Raw genomic sequence first — 21,701 nt, forward strand, 5'->3', positions numbered from 1 at the left:
ACGATACGTCACTCGCATTCTGTTCTGGCGCGTCTTCACGTGATGCACAAACGCGATTGGGTTTGTCAAGAGTTTCGACGTTGGCACCAGATACATCGTTAATGTTGTTCTCTAGTTCCCTTTCTATATCAATGCATATGTGGTCTAAATTCGGGATCCGGCCGCTGGGTATAGAATCGAACAGTGTCAGGACTGGGCTTAGATGGTGCCTAGATAAATGAAGAATATGCAAAATGTTCTACAGAAGAGGCCGGCTATACAAGTTGAATTTAGACAGCACCATGCTCGACTACATGACCACCTGTAAACTGTTAGTGTCTGGCATATGGTAGATTCTGGAGGGACAACTTACGCAATCCTTGTCCTGGGGAGCCTGCCCGATACCCATTTCGTCGAAAGTCTTCGGCCCCTTGCCAGATGGTGAGGAGACAGAAGGCTTGAGTGGGGGTGCAGCAGCTGGAGGTCTGCTGGCCGGGGCAGGAGCGGATGCAGGAGCAGCTTGTGGAGGAGGTCGTTGCTGCTGTGTAGGTGCCCTCTGCGGCTTAGGCATAGGATCTTGCGGGGCAGGTCGGCCAGCTGAGCCGGGTCTCGACGATGGACGAGGCCCTTGTCCTGGCATGGCAGTCGAGGGCCTGTCGTGGCGCATTGAGTTTGTCCTGCTCTCTTGACCTGGCTGCACGGTGGAAGGCCTCGTGTGCTGTCGAGGCTCCAGAGGAGCAACATAGCCAATGTCTGGAATCGTGGGTGTCTTCTTCATTCCCTGACCGGGCTTTTGAAGCTTGTTGCGTGCATCTGGTGGTGCACTGTAACCAATATCGACGGGCTGGGCGGTCTGAGGGCGATCAATCTCTGGACGTTGTGCACTTGGACCACCAGGTTGTCTGTAGCCTGCGGGACCCGCGGCTGGTAGTCCACCGCGACCACCTGGGATGGGGCGCATGCCTCGGCCTCCCGAGCCAACCTCATTCACGCTTGTGTGTGGGCGCAGAGGAAGGGGGCTTGTGTGAGACTCAGGGCCAAGTGGAGGTCGGCCACGCCCGTATCCATCGTTGGCAGGATATATGTTAGGGTTGATGTTAAATGCGTTGCCTGAGGAAGTCGGACGAGCACTAGCAGCGCGAACTTCTGGCGCAAAACCACCTGGCATTGGACGTGCTGATCCAACCCGCGGTGGGCCATTATCCATGGGATAAGGCGCGGCCGTTGTAGAGCGCCCATATGGCGCCGCATTAGGTGGTGGCGCGTTGATGACTGGTGGACCATCAGCCATTGGATATGGGGTTGTGGAATCACCCCGGTTATTACCATAGTCTGACGGGCTGTTGTCGTTAATGGATGCCAGTGCAGGCGCAGCAGGCTTCTGCAGTCGAGTCGGACGTTTCCCGCGCATGGAACCATGCTGAGACTTGATCCTGTTGATCGCAACATTCTCGTGGTCCTTCTTTGAAAGCGTTCTTGAGATCGACAGACTCTCTATCCGTTGAATCGCGTCCTTGTTGCCATTCTGTTCAGCCTTTTCGTACCACTCCATGGCTTTCTGCAAATCTACAGGCACATGCATGCCAATCTCATTGAAGTAACCCATGGCAAATTCGGCGGTAGCAAGCCCGGTGGCTGCTGCGCGCTGGGCGTAGATGTACGCAAGCTCCTCGTTCTTCGAGAATTCGCCTTCGTGGCCACAGAGGAACCACTTACTTATAGCCATGTCCGCTTCTGGCTCGCCTTGACGTGAAGCTAGCGCGTTGTAATGCAGCGACATTGTAGGGTTGAACTCGCAGCCCAAGCTGCATAGTTCGTATGCTGATCCCATCTTGAGCTGTGCCTTTGCGAACCCGAGGTACGCCGCTTTCTCGATGTTCTGCCTCGCCGCCTTTTCGTCGTAGGGCAGAAAGGTCTCGGGGACCTGGATCTGAGGGAGTTCGCGAGACTGAAGCATGCCGAGGACATACGCACCCTGTGGTGCATTCTCGTCTGCGGAAGCTGCAGCAGTCCTGATCAACTCAATGCCTCTAGTGAAGTCTTGCTGCTGCCCATGCTGTCCGAGCAAGGTCATCATGCCTAAACGGTAGTTCGACGCAGAGTCACCTTGCTCCGCGCCGGCCTTGTAGTGCTGCAGAGCACGAATGGGATCGTTGGACTGCTCGAACTGCATTCCCATTCGGTACTCGGCTCTTGCATAGCCTTTGCCAGCTGCGCGAGAGTAGCATCTGAAGGCCTCCTTCTTGTCCGCGCGCAGGCCGAACTTGCCAAATTCCAGCCACATGCCTCGCATGAAAGCGGCCTTAGGGTGGTGCTGGTCTGCTAAAAACTGCACCACGTTCATGGCATCCATGCGCAGCTGGTGCTCGATCTGTGGTGTCGACGGCCTGGCTCCCTGAGTCTCAGCGATTCGTAACTCATGCAGTTGCGCAGCGTCGACGTAGCTCAGTGCATCTTGCGCCCATGCCAGCTGCATCTCAGGGTCGTTCGAGTTGAGCACAGGAAGGCGCGCATTCTCGAGGACTGCCTCTTTCTCGTCATCGGACGGCGGCACGTTCGGTGGACGGTTCGGGAGCTTCGGGAACGGCGAGAAATTTGGCGCGTCGCCGGTCTGCGCAAACTGGTTGTAGTCGTGGGAGGGCTGCGCGAAGTCGTTCTGGGGCTGCACTTGGGGCGGGCCTCGAAAGGCAGCGGAGATGCTGCCATGTCGCGCCGGCCACTGCTCTCCGTTTCCCTGTGCGCCCCCGTCTTGGAAACTTGATTGCCGCGGGGGGAAGTGCCCCGAGGACTGGTTGTAGTCGTGCCCTGGCGACGCCATTGTGTTTGCGCTGCGGGGCCCGTTGGCCTCGAGTTCCATGTACTGTAAGTTTTCTTGCATGTTTTCAGGCACCTCAGGCATTATGCTACCCAAGCAGGACTACGTCAGCAGGCGCAATTTCAAGGCGCGGCTTGTAGGGGTCAGACGAACCGTTGAGGCGCTGGCGAAATGACTTCCGGCGAAGGAACCGGCATATAATAGTCATCGAATCCACCGGGGACGAACGTCGCCCCTAGCTGAGGCTGGCCGGGCTGATGGTGGTAGCTCATTGCCTTCGCTGCTTTCGGTCGTCGACTCAGGGTCTTATGAAAGCAAGTGTCAGCCCGCGTCCAGGAGGGAAAATCTTAGTTGCAGTCTCCTTTCAAGCTGACGAGTCTCTTGTAAGGCGCACATGAAGGTAGATGAGACCTTATGACGCGCGGAGCAGGAGATGATCGTACTCACCTAGCGGCGGGGTACCTGACCCTTGACTTCTCGCAGTGACCACGCTTCTGGACCGTTTCGTGGTGTGCCGTATTCCGTAAGTAGGCACGGGTGTGTCCGCAAGTGAATGCGCAATTTGTGCGTCCTCCGGGAAGACCGTAGACTGCTTAAGGTATAGAGAGACGGTGGTATACGTGGGGGGAGAGGCGGTGCAAACACAGCAGCCTGAAGGGAGAGCCTCGCTTTCTCACTGAAACAGAGGCTGGAATGATCGGAGATGCTAGGATCTCGAGTCTGGAGAAGTGGATGCTGTTGACGTCGATGCTCGATTAACCTTCTAGAATCGGTTTCTGCAAACTCATGCAAACGAGTGGAGAGGATGTGAAGGTGGCCGACATCTTGAACTCGGCGCGTGTTCAGAGCTCACGATTGCTATATATGTTCGAGCTCCTCGTTGGCGCGCGTCGGTCACAGGCGCTGCTGCTGCGCCATCCAGGCTGTGGATCGAGTTCCGCTTCAAGCCACCGTATCCGGCTCGCTTTGAAACAGTCGCATGACGTTGACTGATCAGGCACGGGGTGTGCTGTCGAGTTGAGGCGCATTCACTCTGTGCACAAGCCGTTGTTGCCTGCATGCTGTGCAGCCCAGATTGGGCTTCAGCATGTCAAATCGGGCAATGGCAGCAAGGTGACAGGACAGCTGACTGTTGAACGTCTACTCTTCATGGCACGCTCGTCATTGATTTCACTCTCGAGCGGATTTGTCATGTTGCCCTTGCAGTAAATATACTCTGACATGTGCTGAAGTTCCGAGCATAATTAGAATTGACTGACGAATACATCAGCATACCGGCAAGATGATTCACGACATCACCAAAGCCAAGGCACTCCATAGTTGTAGGCAAACGCCCCATCACCAGTTAGGGTATATTCCTAATCATGTTTCGTCTATGCAATGCGCGCTCGTAAATTCAACAGCAAACCCAATCTTCTACACACTCAGCAGATAATTTGGCTGTGTGCACGCCTAGTGAACCATGACATCCGCGTTGTGCTTCTGTACGTTCCCAGGCTGCTGCTGAACCTGCTTGTCACCGTTTGCAGCGTTTTGCTCGCCGTCATCCATCTCCATATCATCGTCACCGCCCTCCTCCTCATCTTCGTCCTCGCCTTCGGAGTCCTCGATGTCAATGTCTTCACTGCCGTCAGAGTCGCCATCCTCCTCTTCAGCAGCAGGGCCTGCAGTCTCTTCGCCACCAGCCATCGCGGCATCTTCGCCTTCTACGGTAACGCCCTCTGCGTCTTCTTCCTCTTCCTCGTCCTCTTCGATTCCGTATTGGTCGCCATCGGCGTTCAAATCAGCCTCGGGCTGCTCAGGAGGGAACTCAGGCGGGGCAGACTCCTCGGAGTCCCTAAGCTGGTCAGTCGTGCGCAAAATGGAGATGGTAGGTAGGAATGGTACCATTTGATAGCAAAGCGCGTAACACGCGGCTTCTCTGCCAGAATTTGCCTCTGGACCTTCTCGATGACGGGCTTTGCGGGGGGCTCGAGAGACAGTGCCTCATCAACGTACTCGTTGTTGACATAGTATCCAACACGAACAAACTCGCGATCCTCGTAGCTGCAACTGAGCAGAATGACTGTGACGCCGATAATCTCGCTGTTGGGGATGCGGGACAGGTCCGGAGGATCGGCGCGGAAGAGGAACTTGTTCACGCCAATGGGGAGAGGGCCGACAAGGACAGAGTCGAGTTCTTGGTCATATTCATTGCTGGTTCGTGTCAGTTGCTACCTGGCCAGATCTTGCGGTGGAGGAGTACTCACGAGGTAGCAGAGCCAACATAGGTTAGCTTCCACTCGAGATCTATGCGGGAATTAGTCCAAGTCCACTCTAAAACATTGTTCGCACTCGCCCTTTTGCAGCTGCTCGAGGCACTCGAAGGTGATCTCAAACTCGTAAGGCGCGTCGAATGGCGCGGGGTTGTTCTTGACCTCGACACCGAGAAGCGAGACGACAGACATTTTGACAGCTGTGACTTTTGGATTTCCGTTAAAGAGGTGGGGCTAACGGTATAAAATAGACAGTTTGAGGCGCTGCTAACAGATGGACTGTAAGGTTCAGTAGGCAAAGACGAGGGTAGAACAGTGTTTACGCCTGAGCGGTGAAATCAAAGCGTTGGTTGTCGAGGAAAGCGCTGTGGGGCCTCGAACCGCGTCGCGCGTTTCGTTCGTGCACGCGTCCGCCTTGCACTTACCCCAATTCGCTCGCGGAGCGGCTCTGCAATCCTCTCTATGCCACCAAGATCGCGGTTTCATCTCTTGTCAGTCTGTTGCAATTTAGACTGCGGGATGTTGTCATTACAATAACCGTCTACGAGCGGCCAGGACCCTAGAGAATATGGAAGTGCGTCTTATAAATTAGCTTCCTTTACCGGTACAATGTGGAGGAGCTTTTCTTCACAGAAGGAGCAGCTCACTTGCGCCAGAACTGATGACATTGATCTGCATAACTATGCACAACCAACCTAAGGCTTCAGGGTCTCTATCCGGGTAGGCTTGTTCGAATGCAGGATACAACGGTACGGCTCGTAATTGGGAATGCAATTGCTCACGGGATGGAATGGTCGCGCAAAACATATTACCGTGAGAGCGGGTGCAATACATGGTAAATGCACACTGCCATATGCTGCGTCTCATTGGCGCTTGCCACAACCACGAGTTACATCCGCGCCCTGACAGACAGCCTATCACATTTTTTGAATACAATGGCGTGCGCGATGATGATGGTGAAGAGTTCAATTCTGATATGGGAGGCCTTTGGCGCCTCTTTATCTGGGTAGCCTGGAGGCGACGCGTGCAAGCACGCTCTTCAAATCTTGTATCTCAACATCAACAGACAGCACTGTGTGAGAGTGAGAGAGCGCCCATCGGCTAAAGACATCAGATCCCGCACATACCGTATCGACTCTTGTTACAACCGCCGCTGTGCAGGAGAAACTCTATGTTCCCTCGTAGCGCCAGGCTTCCATCTCGTCAAAGCATCGTTGAGGGCGGGGTTATTCGACCCAATGTCTTCTTAATTAACGGTCGTTAGATCATACAAACGCATTCCGAATACTAGCATTGGACAGTCTGACTTTGACAAACGGTACCTGACTGTTAAGCGTGGGTTAGAAATCCGCCTGATCACTATCGATCATCGAAGCCAACACCTGCTACGGGACTGCTCGGGGCGCTCGTGGGAAATCGAAACTCGCTGTATGTGACGAAGTGGACTTTGGGAAGTGGCTCGAGGTGAGTTTGTAAAGTCATTCATGTTGCGCAAGAATGACCCACACAATGTTCGTTTCACGCACCGAAGCCCACGCCCGTAAGGGCAGCCGTGGCTGATCCTACATGCCCAATCTGCATGCACGAGACTGGAGCAAGACCTCCAGCAATGGCTGATACGTCGAACCTGACCTGGTCGATATTCAATGGCCAGATCCGGAACACCTCTTCTACCGCGCTCGGAAACGTTGACGAGAGAAGGTCACAGACTGCGCAGCCCCGTGTTCGTCGTCGCAACCGAATCATCCGCTCTTGTCTCGAATGCCGACGCCGAAAGCTGAAATGTGATCGCGGAAACCCATGTACCACTTGCGTCAAGAGTAACCGCCAATGCCACTTCATCTCTCCGAGTTTCGACGCCGCAGCGCAAGCCAGACTGACAGAAGTCAAGGAAGAGATGGACATACTAGAGAAGAGCCTTGAATAGGACATAGTGCGGAGAAATCGAGCCCAAAAAGAGTCGTCGGCCTCCTCCAATGTGTCTGACTCTCTCTTGTAGCAGCACGAAATTTGCAGCGATGACGAGGAAGGTGTAGATACCAAAGACCTAAGATCATCAGACTTTGCTCGAGAAGATGCTGCTTACTACGAGAATGAAGAAGGCGATGACGGCATTGTCGATCTCGGAATTGCGTTAGGCAAAGTGGGGACCATGGAGAGAATTGGTGGATTGGTGCAACCCAGATTTACTGACGAAGTGAGCACACGCACCTAGCTTTGTGAATTGAGCTAATGTGATATCTCTAGCTAGGGCAAGCTCTGAAAGAGCTACCCAGGAGAAAGTCCCAAGATCCGAACTCTTTCTCGGCGGGCGCTGTGGAGTGGACGATGCCTTCAAACGACTATGTTGAACCCTCTTCGAGCTTTTTCTTTACACCGGGTGCCGAGGAGATAACCCTCATGAACTACCTTCCCGCCAAAACTCTGATCGACAGACTCATAGCACACTACTGGCAGGCAGTGCATGTCATTGCGAGGATCGTCCACCGCCCGTCCTTCGAGCGGCACTATGACAAGTTCTGGAAGAGTGTGGCGTCCGGCATGGATCCACGCAACTCCTTCCAGGCCGTTGTCTTTGCAGCCCTGCTGAGTTCGGTCGTGTCTATGTCCAAGGAGAAGGTGCTGGCCGAGTTCGGTGTTGACAAGCAAGGGTTGGTGGACAACTTCAGAGAGGCTACAGAGGCTGCATTGTCAAGGGCGAACCTGCTTCGAACTACAAAGCTTGAGATGTTGCAGGCCTTTTTCATGTATCTGGTAAGTCCACACTACCGTCATCGCGCAACTTTCTGAGATTTCATTCGGAATCACTTGGGCAATTACCAACGCAATGACACTGACAAGCCTTGAACAGACCCCACTTTGTCGCGCCGAGGTATCTCGCGCCCACTGCTTTAACAGGCACCTGCATACATCTGGCTGAATGCATGGGCCTGCACAAGGATCCCTCCGTATACAGCACATCACCCATCGAGTGCCAGGTCAGACGCCTCGTCTGGCATCAAATCTGCTTTCTTGACCTGCGGACATGTGAAGCGACAGAACCACGGCCTCAAATTCGGACTGAAGACTATGACACCTGTCTCCCCTTGAATATCGATGACATCGACCTCGATCGTGCAGAGCATAGTGACAGAAGTATCGATACCGAGACTGGCCGAACATGCTTCACTGACATGACAACCACGCGCATGCGATTCGAGTGCTACGACATGCATCACTATCTATTGGATGCTTCGAATGTCATCGATTGGGTGAGTACTTCACTGACGCTCACAGTAGGGATCTTTGACTAACGTCTGTTAGAATGAGATCGATATGTTATTCGGTGGTGCCGAGACCGGGACCGGCAATGTGATGATACTGCCTTTCACATTCCCAGAGTTCTCAGCTACTGATCTCAACGATTTACAATGGCCGCAAGAAAGGTATCAGTGATACGGCCCAGTAATTCTATCGCAAGAATCCATTGTAATCTCGAACATCTTCTCTGGCCGCAAGACAGCCACAGTTCTACATTGATCGAGACTCGTAGTCAGGTAGCACATAGCTCGTGTCTGGTTCTTACTTGCTGGGTGTTTGGGAATGGCAGACAAGCAAAAATGCATCACTCTCCAATCTGCCATACCCTTTCCATATTTGCGTGCGAGGCAGGCCACTGCTCAAAAAACACCCTGCCTACGGAAATCAGCATTTGAAATGTGCATAACAGCTGTGCTACACATTCGTTGACGTCTGACAAGTGGCACCAGCGCAGCACCGCAACGAATTGCGTGCACAACGCTGGCAAATACAGAATGTGGCAAAACCAAGGAGAGCAATCCAGCAGTGCTAAGAGCAAGGGCTTGACAATTCAGATGTTGGCCCTCTTAGGCGTCATCTTGCTTTGTCGGGGGTGTAACTTGCAGAATCGGATCTCATTTGGCTTCGGAGCAAGCGAGTCGCTGGCTTGCGTGGACGGCTCGATTACGCCGAAGACAGTGAGGCTTCCCGTGTGTGCCGGCGGCAACATCCAAAAAAGAATCATGTACGATAGCCTTGACACTTATCCAAATGGATTGCGAAGCTAAGGACAAGGGTCTTAAATCAAGAAATATTGCAGGAATACTGGATCGATGATGCCCCGTCGCATTCGTATCCGAGCCACAGAGTGCCACCCAGCCTCGTTCTCCACTCGACCGCAGCTTGAAGTTTACTTACATCAGCTTTCAATACGCCGGAGACAAGCCGCAGGCTGTACCAAATCCGAATCAAGAACAACAATTGACTTTTAGCGGTATCGACAGACCAGGTACTGCTTGCGCTGACCGGCCAACCAAAAGCTCGTACCAGACTATGCCCGGACGCCAAACTCGCACGTCGAAACGCGTCCGGGCGCGTCGCCATGGCGAGTGGCTTCATTGCATCGTCATCGATACTTGATGCAGCGCGACCGAGGGGTAGACTAATCGCATACCCACTGTAGCTCTGCTGCGAGCGGGTGGTCTAAGATTCTTTGTCGTTGAGTTGGAGTGACAGGGTGATCTGGAGTTGGCAATGACATGGCAAATCTGCAAGGCTGCAGAAAAAAGTAATGTGGGCGCTCACTGCAGGGTGGGACTTCCGGTATGCACTGGCCTCCTCATGAAGCTCCGCACCGTGACTCAAAACCACCGGCTTTGCATCTCGACTTGGAGCAGAAATATGCGCAAGTCCACTTTGCTGTAGACGGACGCAAAAGCTCAATTTGAACCCCCGAGGCTTCAAATCGATGGTTCAAGTCCATGTCGTCCCTTGCTAAGGAGTCGCCGGATCCTAGCTGTGGCGTACCAACGATTCGCTGTCCTGCTCGTATACGGAGACGTCCCCATCCGAGGTTGTCAGCGACAATTCGTAGCGAGCAGTTCAGGCAGTACGGACCACTCCATCGTGCGTCGTTCGCGAAGATGCAGGGTTTGGTGAAAATATCTGTGATATTGGATGTATCTATATGCACCATTTGGGGTGATACTGTCACCTAGCCCCTCCGATAGATCGTACTGCTGTGGGAACAAAGGAAATCATTGCCAAGGCCAGACGCTGCCTGGTGCGGTGCCGGTGCTTGTTGTATCGTTTTGCCAAAAAAGTATGGCGCAAGATTTCTGCAGCCCAAAAAGGCGCCCAAAAATGCGCATCGCCAAAAACAAAGTGCAACTTTGGTACCGCCGTGAACGCCATGCTAAACAAGTGATATAGGAAGTCAAGACAGTAGAAAGCCGTATTGGCGCATAAGACCAACAACATTGCTGGAGTATCCAGGTCGTTAGACAGTCGTTGTTCGCGCAGGGTATCGTTAAACAAATGTGTGTTTGGATGTTGCTTCAGGATACGAGCTCGTCGCCGAGGTCCATGCTGAGGCCTTCGACCTTTGCGACCATCCGTGGGCCATCGCCAGTGGGAGGTACAAGATTGTCGAAGTTGATGTGGCGCTTAGCCTCACGGATTGCCGCGGGAGTTTTGCCGGCTGGTGTGCGGTTCCACGATGAGCCGAACTGTGCTTGTGCAGGGCTTGGTGTCATGTTGAGGAACTCGGCGAAGTTCAGGTTGTTCGGAGTAGTAGCAACGAGACCACCATACGCTTGTCCGGTGCCTCCGGGCGTGGACATCATCGATGATGGCAGGGGTGTTGTCTTTGATGGTGGGGTGGATGGAGCATGCATGGGTTGCTTGAACGAGCCCAATCGGACTGGTGTCGGTGACGTTGCCAAGTACATAAGCAGGTTCGCGTCAGTCTCGCCGTGGTTCCCTTCTCTAGCGGCGCCAGCGGCAGTAAAGCCCCTCTGGCGAAGACGAGCTGAGCGGGCGACATCTGGCGGCGGTGTTCGAGGCGCTCGAGGTCGAATGGGCGACGTTGCAAAGTGTGACGTGTTGATCTGGAACGAGGTGATGGGAAGGTCTTCGTCATCTTCCTCTGACAGGAGGGGGGATCGTAGTTCATCGAGGATGGTCGATGTCTCTGAGACAAAGGAGAGGCTGGGCACGTGGGTTTGGCCAAAGCGTGCATGTCTGCGGTGGTATACCGGCGAGGATTCTGGCAACTGGAAGCTGTTCTTCCATGAAGACGAAGCCGTTGTGGCAGACCGTATGACCTTGCCGCGGTTGTGGGTGCTCGAGGCAGGGTATTTGGTAACAGGCTTGTCGTAACGAGGACGCTTGTTGTGTATGGTGCTGCCGCTGCTGACAGATTGTGTGCCTGATCGCCGGATATCGTCGGAGAAGATGGGTGCGGTGAGAGGGGACGAGTCGAGCACGCCTGGGCGGTAGAAGCGTTCAGAGGTACTCGAAGCATCTGACATGGCCTCGTTGCTGGAACCAGGACGCTTACGCTTGAGCTCGACATCGATGACGGGCTCAATTGCGTCGATGCTGAGGCTTTCCCACCCGTTCTTGATCTTGATGTTGGCCAGGGCAAGTCGATTTTGAAGAGTCCTGGTCATCTACGGCACGCATTGTCAGCAAACTAGCAGAGGAAGTGGACACTGGGAGAACAACCTTTGAGACCTGGGCTCTCCGCAAGACCTTGCTGGCAACCTCGTCCTGCTCTGCCATAGTGAAGGAGTGTGTGGGGGAAGGATCGTGAGCAGGGCTGTCGAGTCGCTGGCAATGGTATCAATCAAGGACACGCATTGAGATTGAGATCTCGAGCTGAGGCGATCGCCGGCGAAGGAGGAATGTAGTGGAGAAGTAGTTTAGCGTCGAAGCCTATGCACAGACCAGAAACAAGGCTGGTGAATGTCAGACACGCATGATCTCATGGGTCTAGTGTCGAGGCCTTTGTGAAGCGAGGAGCGCCAGCCCAATTCACCTTGGGCAAGGACATGAGGAGTATCAGGTTAGCGGTGTTAGAAAGCTGCTGACTCAATGTATTGTACTCTTCAGCCAAGCCGGGCATAGCGGCCCCCGGTTGAGGCGCAGATCGCGCATCTCCACAATTTCGAATCGGCATTTCTGCGATCAGTATCTGCAAACCCAGAGATATTCGTGCTCTGGAAGCTCGAATCGATAGTCGAGTTCTCAGCAGAGTCTTTTGAGTGAGCTTCATCAGAGACTCAAGATGCTTTACATGACAGCAGTTTGGTGCTTTGCCGCACCCGAGCTTCGGCATGTGGGACATGCTGACCTGCGTCTGCGTGGAACATAACTTGCACTAGCAATCCCGGGCAGAGGCTTGACTCTGGGATCATCTGAGGCATTCTTATATCTTTACTACGAGAAGCATGGCTGGATACTGCGCCAGACGCAGCTCCAACGCCGTCAAATGCAAAGTGGATCGCAGCCGCATCGTGGCTAGCTCCAACGTCATTTTTTTGGGAGAGCCGTTGGCGGATACCGGTACCCCGAAGTCCTCCAAGACGGCATTGCGCCTTGCCAGCTTGAATTATGAGAGCCACCTAATGCGCACTGCAGATGTCTCCCTTAAGCTAGGTCCAGCACGTGCCTGCTGTGACAAAGCTTGATGCTACTTCCTTGCCTAGATCAGCGGGCAGGGCTTATCGACGATTGCACCTGCTCCTCGCTCCTCAACATCGCGCGATATAACAAAGAGCAAAGCACCACCATTGCTTGTACTTCGCATTGAGCACCTTCTAGTGACACTCGTTTGTTTGCGCCCAGTATATTCCCTTGGTATTGCCATTGCCGCACTCTGAGCGCTCGTTCGCCCGCACGCAACCCACCGCGCTTGCATTACGCGTCCCTACGGCTTGTTCATCCTCCACAGCTTTTCAGCGCCTGCCCTCTGGCTGCCACTCGTTCCGCGTATGAGTTTCCAGTAATCTCGAATATCCCAGAGCCACAGTAGCACCGCGGCTATGCCTTCATTCCTGCATTCCCTACGCAAGAAGAGCTCCCGGCAGTCTTCCCACGATAAGACCAACGAGGCCTCCCCTACAAAGACACAGTATGGCTTTGGTCGGCGCCAGTCGTCTTCTACCATGAACTCGTCACCGGTGGGCTCATCCACCCCCTCTACTACGCCTGCGACATCGACTATAGAGGCAGATGCGCCCCCAGTACCGGCGCAAAGCACTCGGCCTCAGCGACCTACCGCAGAACCTGTCAAGCGCTACAGCATGAATGTCAGTGTTTTTGAGCATGCATGAAAAGTACAAGGCTAACGAAGCTGTAGGGCCTGTCCACAACACCTACCAACGGCTCTGGCGTGCACAACTCGTTCAATCGATCCTCTCTCCTCGCACCGCGCGTTATTTCCGTATCAGATAACTCTTGGGTATGATGTTCTCCTCGTGGAGCTCACGTGGAGCACTGACAGTAGGCAGGTTCATCAGCAGGTTTTGCTGGTATTCGGGCAAGTTGGCGAACCATCTTCCCAACCACTAGATGGCACCATCACCGTCAACCACCACCAAGGTCGGTTTCCAGCCACCTGCTGGCCAGTAAGGGACTCGTACTTCAAAGCATTGGTCCATTTGGAGCCAGGGTGGAACCGAGTTCGTTTTGACTTCTCGTCGCCGAAAGTCTCGTCCGGCAACCAGTCCATCTCCCCACACGCAACGTTCGTGAACATCAACTACCTCCCTCTTACACATGCGCCGCCTCTTCAGCTCGCCATCATTCTCGGAAGCGACTCGCCTGGCACATATGATGCACCGCCGTCGCGCATGCAGACCGAAGGAAACGGGCTGGATCTTGCGGTCAAGAAGTTCCGTATGGCAGCGTATCTGTGGCAAGCTTTTACAGGCGAACAAATGAAGCGCCATGGCTTCGGTCGACGATGCTTCCGCTTGGAAGATTCGTGGGAGCCGGGTACGATCAGCTTCCAAGACTGGGAGTCTGGCCACTTCCGCACACAGGCAAAGGTTCACATCATACGATCGAAGAAGACTGTCGCCGAGATCAGAGACCTCGATCGAGCACAACAGTATGGTCCGGGAATGAAGAAGGGCGAGCTCTTTGGCATTGCCGCAGACGCAGTCAAGGACTACTTTCACATTACACCGGGTCAAAAGCTTTACGTTTCTTGCATGTTCATCGATTCGACGTGGGACGCCAAGGAGCAGGTCATCCGTGGGCATGCAGCGCTTGGTGGAGGAGTGCCAGACTTGCAGCTCGGCATCTTTGGGTCACAAGCGCTACACAGCTACCCGTCCAGTATCGAGGAGGTTACTCAAGCATTTGAAGATTGCACGCGAACAGACACCAACTTCGTAGCAAATGACTGCAACGAATCTGGCAGCAACTGGGAGGCCGCCAATATCGGTATTGGCGCCCACCTTCACGAGACCGGACACTTATTCGGCTGCCCGCATCAGGAGTCTGGTGTTATGTTGAGAGACTATGTCACACTGAACCGCACATTCATTTGCCGCGAGCCTTACTCAACTCGCACGAAGTCGCCTGGACAGCGGCTGGTGCTACCCGAAGATGAGTGTAAATGGCACAGGCTGGATGTGCTGCGCTTTAGATTCCATCCATGCTTCCAGATCCCGATCGATAGAGCCGATGCTAACAATGACGGGAGCGTGCAGGTCTGGACCGTTGATCCCGGCCAGGGCGGTGTGATTGCAACCTCAAAATCTGGCATTGCCTGGGTCGAGCTCTACACAGAAGGTGACGATGTGTGCAGATTCTGGCGAGAGTGGCCAGAAGTCGAACTCCAATACCCTCGTCAGGTCTCTCTGGACGAGAACGAGCTGCGTTCAGTGCTTCCAAAAGAAAAGCAGAAGTCGAAGCTGAAAGTTGAAGTTTACTCTGCAGGAGGTGGAAAGCATGTTATCGAAGACTTCAGCCAGCTCGCGAACCAGAAACTCGCGCGCGTGAAGATTCCCGACGGCCGCTGGGGCTACCGCGGCAGCAAATTGGGTTACTCTCAAATGGAAGGATCGCAACCAATGGAGATCATCCTTGAGAGCGCTCACATCCAGACGAAACTCTTGCTCGGTATCAAAGTATGGTCTGGGCTGTGCGTTGACGGTCTGGAGTTCTACTACGAAGATTCAACAAGCCAGGTTTTCGGCAAGCGAGGAGGTCATGCAACCGACTTCCCACTGGACACACGGAAAGGCGAACTGCTACTTGGTTTCGCTTTGCGAGCAGGACTCTGGATTGATGGCATCCAAATCCTGACCAGTCTGGGCAGGTCAAGTGAGTGGTTTGGCAACGCCACTGGCGGGAGCGGGTATGTTGTTCCTTTATGTGTGTATTCTCGATATGTGGCTAACAGAACCAGACACACTCTCATTCCTCCCCGTGGCTACACGATTGGTGGCATCTCCGGGTCCTCGGCCGCCTGGATCGACGGCTTCTCTCTTATCATCACACGTTAATCGCCGCGCACACCAATGATATACCCAGACAACTTCCAGCAACGCGAGCGTTGCACACCTTACATCTTACTACAGCATATCGTCCATAACTAGTGTTGGTTAACAGTCCATCAAGACATTGCACATCTAGATGCAGACTGATACAGCGTGCTGTTACAGGAACAGTTGGCATCAACATAATGTAATCATCTTTCACGTCTGAAATTATCGGACAGGCGCACATAGAAGGGAACACATCAGGACGGGCCTAATTCACCTCAAATCTGAAATGATGAGATGTCCTCTTCTCTGTAGAAGCAACAATATTAGCTCCGCAAATGCTGGGTCGTCCAAACAAGATTACAGCATATTTGATCACCTTGCGAACCATGTCTTTGGTTTGAAGAACATTGCTTCCCCTCACTGTTGGATTTCGGATCATGCTCTGCAGCTGACTGCTATGGTATTGTCGTCGTCCCTCATGTTGGAACAGAGGGCCTCAACTGAAAGGTGCACTACTTGCAACAAGCGCAGCCCCTCCTATTCGGCCAAACTCCATTTGCATCCCATTCGTTCCGCGCTTACGGCTTAGGGACGTGAATAGTCTTACTGACCATCAAGCATCCGTGCAAGATGAACATGAAGACAACAGGGTGGAACTCGAGCGCAGTTCCCTCCAGCCACAGGCCCAGCGGTATCTGCTCAAGCGTCCAGCCCTTGTACACCCAGTACGCCATGATCTGCACTATGCCCAGCGACATGGGGATCGGGGTACCCTCGAAGTACTTGCTCTTGCCCGTCTCATCCTTCGGCACCATGGCGACTGTAACATTGAACCTTGCCAAGCGCGTAAGACCGCAGAGCACGAAGAAGGCCAACATCAGGTGGTCGAGCGGCGTGCGGATGCCCATTGCGAAGGCGGCGGCCGCGGGCGATACGCCGAAAGATATGAGGTCCGCGAGCGAGTCAAGTTCTTGACCCATGACCGAAGCCTTCTTGCGCCAGCGCGCTACCTTGCCGTCCATGAAGTCGAAGAAGAGGCCGAGCGGGATGAAGCCAAGGGCCCAGTAGATGTTGGTATGGTCGTACGGGTTGGATTGGATGCAGTAGCGCAGCGAGGAGAAGATGGACATTACGCCGCAAAAGCCTGGAGGGCGTCAGCACTGCTTGCCTGAGCTTCCTACGCGTACAGCCTGTGTAGGCGCGCGTAGTGTAGTGCTTGGACGTGTCTGTGGGGAGCGCTTACCATTGAGCTCCGTGATGAAATCGGCGAGGTGCAGCGCACGCACCAGCGAGAAGTGGCCGGGGTTCTCCTCAGCTAGGAGGCGGGCCTGCTTGTCCTGCGCTGCTGGTCGTTAGTCGTGCATCCCACGGTCTGTCTTGCAGCGGGAAACATACTCTTGCCCGTAGGCAACGGCGCCTCGTCCTTGGGATTGCTCGGTCCGTTTCTGCGGGTCGCCATCTTGATTACTACCGAATATCGTGCAGTAGAAAGGATTGTAGGTGGAGGAAGGATTCGTGTGTGTTGTAGGAATAGAGGAGGATAAGCCTTCAGGGTTTGGACGGCTTGCAAGCGTGTGACGTGCAGTAAACTTGCAGGTTTGGCTCAGAACGTCATGGGTCGGGCTGGGCCACTTCACCGCCATGTGATTCGCCAAGAGTGTCTGGTGCCGAGACTGCGCAGTGCGTTGGCTGTGCTGACCGTCCTAGACAATGGTCATTGTCGTGATGCGTGCAGTAGAGTTCGAATCGCCAGTTCGATTGTCTGCTCTGGTGAGGGATTCGGCATCAACGATGATTGCATACACTTGCTCTGAGAACATCACAGCACGGGTGACTGTCTTGAACAGCGCAAAGAATCGCATGCCGTGTCCGGCGACACGATGTGCATGCTTTTTGAAGTTTCGATTCAACGTGAAATGACTATGATCCGTACAACATGCTCTAGAGCCTTTTCCAACATGGCGCCATGTTCCACATGTACAAAATCCCATTGAGCTCCCAAACGCCGTCGAATGTTCGTGGTATCGATTGGTATCCGTGATGTCCAGGGTCATACCGCGACTAGGAAAAACCGCCCGTCCTGGTGTCTTCATTGCAAAGGTAAACCAATCCAGACTGCGCTTAGTATCCGCCTCGCCCACGGGGGGTGAAGCCGCCTCGTCCGCCGCGTCCTCCACCGCGCGAGAAGCCACCGCTGCCACCAAAGCTACCACCGCGACCACCGCCGAACGAACCACCACGTCCACCACGGCCGGGAGGTCCTCCGCGCCCTCTTGGCGCACCGCGGCCACGACCACCACGGGCACCACCGCGACCACCAGCGGGCTTCTTGACCTTGGGCGCACCGGGAGCAGGCTTGGGCTTGGGCAGGAACCTGTCGAGGGGCAGAAGCTTGTCGCCGCCAATGTAGAACTTGTCGCCGGCCTTGAATGATTTGGCCTGGATGCCTTCCTGGGGCTTGATGGTGAAGTAGACCTGGTTCAGGGGACCGCAGATCTCGTCAACCTTGCCGATGGGTGTCTTGTTCTCGAGGTAGACGGGCGCGTTGAAGTAGGGGATCTTGGTGTTGATCGACTCGCAGAACATCTCGTTCTCGACCTCGTGAACGAACTTGCCCATTTCTAAGAATATCAGCATTGCGCAAACAGTCTGAACACGCTGCGCATACCGAAGACCTGGTCTGGGGGTCCGAACGAAGCTGCTCCGCCAAATCCACCGCGTCCTGCAGAAAGTCAGCTACCAGCGCCGAGAGCTGTTGCAGCGCAGAAACACCAACCTCCACGGGAGCTACCACCAAATCCGCCCCTGCTTCCTCCGCCAAAGCCGCCACGGCCGCCTCGAGGTGTTCCACGGAAAGACATGTCGTTTGTTGTGGGGTGTGCAATCGGTTCACAGTGTTGGAGCTGGTCGGCTTCTCGAAGTTCTAAAAGTTGAAAAATCGCACAGAAAGCCGCACAGGCCACAATTTTCAGTGGGTCCACATTGAGCATAGTGAGCCAATCTCGACCGACCCCGCTATGCACCGCGTGGGCTGTAGCGGTTGCAAGCTCGCATGGCTCGCAAGTCTTGACACGGACTGGTTTGAGTCACCCAAGCTTCACACCAGACGGTGCGACCATTGGACCCGTACGTCTCCAGTCACATTTCGTGTCCTAGTAGTTGACTCAACAGCACATAGACACAACAAATCTCCGCTTCCGGCGCGGTCACAGCAGCAAACATGGCGGAGGCGGTTAAGGAAACTGTAAACCAGGTCGTGGAGGGTGTCAAGGACCTCGCCGTGTCTGGCGAGAAGAAGATCGAAGAAAAGGTCTCTAAAGCTGCGAAGCCCAAGAAAGAGAAGAAGAAGGGCGGCGATGATGGTGGTCGCCCTCTGCTGCTCAACCCTGTACCCGCATACATCGACCACCGCGTCAAAATTTTGTGAGCTGCATGTACGCTCATGCGGATCCAGGACTGACAGCGCGCAGTGAGAAGCTCAAGGCTAAGTACGACGAAGAGATCGCTCAGAAGCCTCGTGGTATGTTGGATCCACTTCAAGCTCGCAGCACGTTCGAACACTGACGCGTTGTGTGCAGAGAAGATCACAGTCACACTCGGAGACGGCAAGCTCATCGAGGGCGAATCATGGGTCACCAGCCCAGCAGACATTGCGCGCGGCATCAGCAAGAGCTTGTTCGACCGCACCGTCATCGCTCGCCTCGATCACGGCACACCCGAGGAGACACTGTGGGATCTTGAGCGACCGCTCGAGAAGAGCTGCAAGCTGGATCTATTGGACTTCGACCACCCAGAGGGCAAGCGCGTCTTCTGGCATTCGAGTGCACACATTCTAGGAGAGGCGTCTGAGCGCAGATTCGGCTGCGACCTCTGCATTGGCCCCCCAATTGAGGACGGTTTCTACTACGAGATGGCTCTGCCTGAAAAGGCTGCTGTAGAGCACTCCGACCACAAGCCTCTCGAGACCATTGTCCAAAGCATCGTCAAGGAGAAGCAGGTTTTCGAGCGATTGACTCTGTCTAAGGAGGACCTGCTGGAGATGTTCAAGTCAAACCCTTACAAGCAGCACATCATCAAGGACAAGATTGCCGATGGCACATCCACAACCGTATACCGCAACGGACCTCTGATCGACCTTTGCCGTGGACCTCACGTCCCTCATACTGGAAGGATAAAGCAGTTCAAGGTCATGAAGAACTCTGCCAGTTACTTCCTCGGAGATGCCAAGAACGACAGTCTGCAGCGCATCTACGGTGTGTCCTTCCCTGATAAGGACAGGATGGCTGAGCACCTCAAATTCTTGGAGGAGGCCGCAAAGCGTGACCACCGCAAGATCGGAAAGGAGCAAGAGCTGTTCTTCTTCCACGAGTACAGCCCTGGATCTTGCTTCTTCTTGCCCCACGGACAGATCATCTACAATACCCTGCAATCTTTCTTGCGAGAGGAGTACTGGAACCGCGGATACCAGGAAGTCGGTTCACCAAACATGTACAACTCGGCGTTGTGGAAGATATCCGGCCACTGGCAGCATTACCACGAGGACATGTTCACGTTCGACGTTGAGAAGGAGAAGTGGGCGCTGAAGCCCATGAACTGCCCTGGTCACTGCCTGATCTTCAAGCACCGTGAGCGAAGTTACCGTGAGTTGCCCATCCGTATGGCCGACTTCGGTATTCTGCACCGCAATGAGGCCAGCGGTGCTCTCACTGGTCTTACCCGTGTTCGCCGCTTCCAACAAGACGACACTCACATCTTCTGTACCGAGGATCAGATCAACGAAGAAGTCTTGGGCTTGTTCGACTTCCTCCGCGCAGTCTACGGAAAGTTCGGCTTCACATTCAAGCTGAAGCTCAGTACGCGCCCAGAAGGCTTCCTTGGCAACATCGAGACCTGGGACAAAGCTGAGGCCAAGCTAACTGATGCTCTGGACAAGTTCACCGCTGAGGGCGGAGGCGCTTGGGAGCTCAACCCCGGTGACGGTGCTTTCTACGGCCCCAAGATCGACATCACCATCTCGGACGCCCTGAAGCGTGACTACCAGTGCGCTACGATCCAACTCGACTTCCAGCTCCCCAATCAGTTCGAGCTTGAGTACATGACCTCTGAGGTTGCCGCTGCTAAGCCCAAGGAAGAGAAGGCAAAGGTATCAGAGGCACCAAGGGAGGAGGCGCCTAAAGAGGCTCTCGCACAGAAACAGCCAGAGACATCTGACGACCTCGCTTCAATTTCGAAGGCCATCAAGCCTCCACAGACCGGCTACGCTCGCCCTGTGATGATTCACCGTGCCATCTACGGATCTTTCGAGCGTTTCATTGCGTAAGTCATAGACACGTGAGCCCTTCATATACGATACTAACCTATCTCAGCATTCTCACCGAGCACTTCGCCGGTCGCTGGCCATTCTGGCTGTCTCCTCGCCAGGTCATGGTCATTCCCGTCATGCCCGGCGCCAACGACTACGTCAAGGAGGTTCAGGCTGCGCTCCGCAAGCAGCACATCCATGCCGACATTGACATCAGTGGAAACACCATGCAAAAGAAGATTCGTACCGCACAGCTGGCTCTCTACAACTTCATCATGGTTGTCGGTGCCGAAGAGCAGCAGAACCGCGCTGTCAACTGGAGAAACCGTGATGACCAGGCTTCTCAGCAGCGTGGTGAGATTGTCCCACTCGACGAGGCTATTGAGAAGCTCGTCAAGCTGAGAGACGAGCGAACGATCGAGAATAAGGTGTAGACGCAAGATACCATGGGACTGCATGGGCAGGCGTACGAGTGGTGAGGTATGATACACGTAGCAACCGAAAGTGATGCACGTAAGCGTTGCCAAAACAGAACCAAACAATACACAACACCTTCAGCTACCTTCTGCGCGGCAACATCATTCTAAATGCTGATCACGGAATCGTTGCATGCCATCAAGCGTCAACAAAACCGCAAGCGCACCTGGGCAAGTCGGAGACAACAATGATGGGTACGCTAGTGAAGCGCCCGTTTTGTGCCTTGAGCTAATAAGACCCTGCGCCGTGGGCCTACGGCGATATTTCGATCTCACATCAAAGAGCAACGCCTCCATTTTCCTGTTGTTCACAGCGTGATTCTCCAGCTATGTCCGATTCGTCTTGTCCTTCATCCTGCCATGCGGTTCAGACAAGAGGTATTGCGTCAACCTGCAGCACGAAGCCCTGGCTCTTAGCGAGGTGATCGCAACAGGGGTGGCCCGCGAGTCGCCGGGTGACAGCGTGCTTCAGTTCTTTGGCACTTGGGCACGGGGTTGGAGCTGGTGTTTCCACCAAGTTCTCCACCGCCCTTCTATCTGGACGGTGCGCAACGCGTCAACTCATAACCTGCGAGGAGCATCCCCGCAATC

At 54.3% G+C, this 21,701-nt stretch overlaps 9 protein-coding genes across 9 annotated transcripts; 4 read left to right on the top strand and 5 right to left on the bottom strand.

Annotated features, from left to right (window-relative positions):
• Nucleotides 1-255: 255 nt before the first annotated feature.
• On the bottom strand, nt 256-3,393 carry M421DRAFT_141953 (HCP-like protein). Its single transcript, XM_033587483.1, has 4 exons — nt 3,242-3,393; nt 2,948-3,099; nt 353-2,882; nt 256-301 (listed from the first exon to the last, which is right to left on the bottom strand). The coding sequence occupies exons 2-4, from the start codon at nt 3,064-3,066 to the stop codon at nt 290-292; spliced, it is 2,661 nt and encodes an 886-aa protein (XP_033449128.1). The 5' UTR covers nt 3,067-3,099; nt 3,242-3,393; the 3' UTR covers nt 256-289.
• A 728-nt stretch (nt 3,394-4,121) lies between these two features.
• On the bottom strand, nt 4,122-5,405 carry M421DRAFT_420117 (histone deposition protein Asf1). Its single transcript, XM_033592359.1, has 4 exons — nt 5,133-5,405; nt 5,044-5,083; nt 4,682-4,990; nt 4,122-4,631 (listed from the first exon to the last, which is right to left on the bottom strand). The coding sequence occupies exons 1-4, from the start codon at nt 5,239-5,241 to the stop codon at nt 4,247-4,249; spliced, it is 843 nt and encodes a 280-aa protein (XP_033449129.1). The 5' UTR covers nt 5,242-5,405; the 3' UTR covers nt 4,122-4,246.
• A 588-nt stretch (nt 5,406-5,993) lies between these two features.
• M421DRAFT_141995 (uncharacterized protein) lies at nt 5,994-6,361 on the top strand. The gene is made up of 2 exons (XM_033587484.1): nt 5,994-6,097; nt 6,164-6,361. Exons 1-2 carry the CDS (start codon nt 6,026-6,028, stop codon nt 6,311-6,313), a joined length of 222 nt encoding a protein of 73 aa, XP_033449130.1. The 5' UTR covers nt 5,994-6,025; the 3' UTR covers nt 6,314-6,361.
• Nucleotides 6,362-6,658: 297 nt separating this feature from the next.
• On the top strand, nt 6,659-9,116 carry M421DRAFT_92014 (uncharacterized protein; the record flags this gene model as incomplete). The annotated part of the gene is made up of 6 exons (XM_033597993.1): nt 6,659-6,772; nt 7,052-7,246; nt 7,297-7,803; nt 8,028-8,300; nt 8,353-8,474; nt 8,759-9,116. The coding sequence occupies 6 exons, from the start codon at nt 6,659-6,661 to the stop codon at nt 9,114-9,116; spliced, it is 1,569 nt and encodes a 522-aa protein (XP_033449131.1).
• Nucleotides 9,117-10,385: 1,269 nt separating this feature from the next.
• Nucleotides 10,386-11,613, bottom strand: M421DRAFT_100642 (uncharacterized protein; the record flags this gene model as incomplete). Its single annotated transcript, XM_033586548.1, has 2 exons — nt 10,386-11,501; nt 11,557-11,613. The coding sequence occupies 2 exons, from the start codon at nt 11,611-11,613 to the stop codon at nt 10,386-10,388; spliced, it is 1,173 nt and encodes a 390-aa protein (XP_033449132.1).
• Nucleotides 11,614-12,998: 1,385 nt separating this feature from the next.
• On the top strand, nt 12,999-15,350 carry M421DRAFT_92016 (uncharacterized protein; the record flags this gene model as incomplete). The annotated part of the gene is made up of 3 exons (XM_033597994.1): nt 12,999-13,142; nt 13,193-13,294; nt 13,344-15,350. 3 exons carry the CDS (start codon nt 12,999-13,001, stop codon nt 15,348-15,350), a joined length of 2,253 nt encoding a protein of 750 aa, XP_033449133.1.
• Nucleotides 15,351-15,630: 280 nt separating this feature from the next.
• M421DRAFT_142035 (CDP-diacylglycerol--serine O-phosphatidyltransferase) lies at nt 15,631-17,122 on the bottom strand. Its single transcript, XM_033587485.1, has 3 exons — nt 16,728-17,122; nt 16,576-16,674; nt 15,631-16,476 (listed from the first exon to the last, which is right to left on the bottom strand). The coding sequence occupies exons 1-3, from the start codon at nt 16,789-16,791 to the stop codon at nt 15,911-15,913; spliced, it is 729 nt and encodes a 242-aa protein (XP_033449134.1). The 5' UTR covers nt 16,792-17,122; the 3' UTR covers nt 15,631-15,910.
• Nucleotides 17,123-17,171: 49 nt separating this feature from the next.
• M421DRAFT_420122 (Gar1-domain-containing protein) lies at nt 17,172-18,244 on the bottom strand. Its single transcript, XM_033592360.1, has 3 exons — nt 18,109-18,244; nt 18,001-18,054; nt 17,172-17,953 (listed from the first exon to the last, which is right to left on the bottom strand). Exons 1-3 carry the CDS (start codon nt 18,191-18,193, stop codon nt 17,454-17,456), a joined length of 639 nt encoding a protein of 212 aa, XP_033449135.1. The 5' UTR covers nt 18,194-18,244; the 3' UTR covers nt 17,172-17,453.
• Nucleotides 18,245-18,357: 113 nt separating this feature from the next.
• M421DRAFT_142069 (threonyl-tRNA synthetase) lies at nt 18,358-21,140 on the top strand. Its single transcript, XM_033587486.1, has 4 exons — nt 18,358-18,755; nt 18,803-18,852; nt 18,911-20,648; nt 20,699-21,140. Exons 1-4 carry the CDS (start codon nt 18,553-18,555, stop codon nt 21,066-21,068), a joined length of 2,361 nt encoding a protein of 786 aa, XP_033449136.1. The 5' UTR covers nt 18,358-18,552; the 3' UTR covers nt 21,069-21,140.
• The last annotated feature ends 561 nt before the right edge of the window (nt 21,141-21,701 follow it).

Source organism: Didymella exigua (genome assembly GCF_010094145.1).
Source record: "Didymella exigua CBS 183.55 unplaced genomic scaffold M421scaffold_12, whole genome shotgun sequence".
NCBI lineage: Eukaryota > Fungi > Ascomycota > Dothideomycetes > Pleosporales > Didymellaceae > Didymella > Didymella exigua.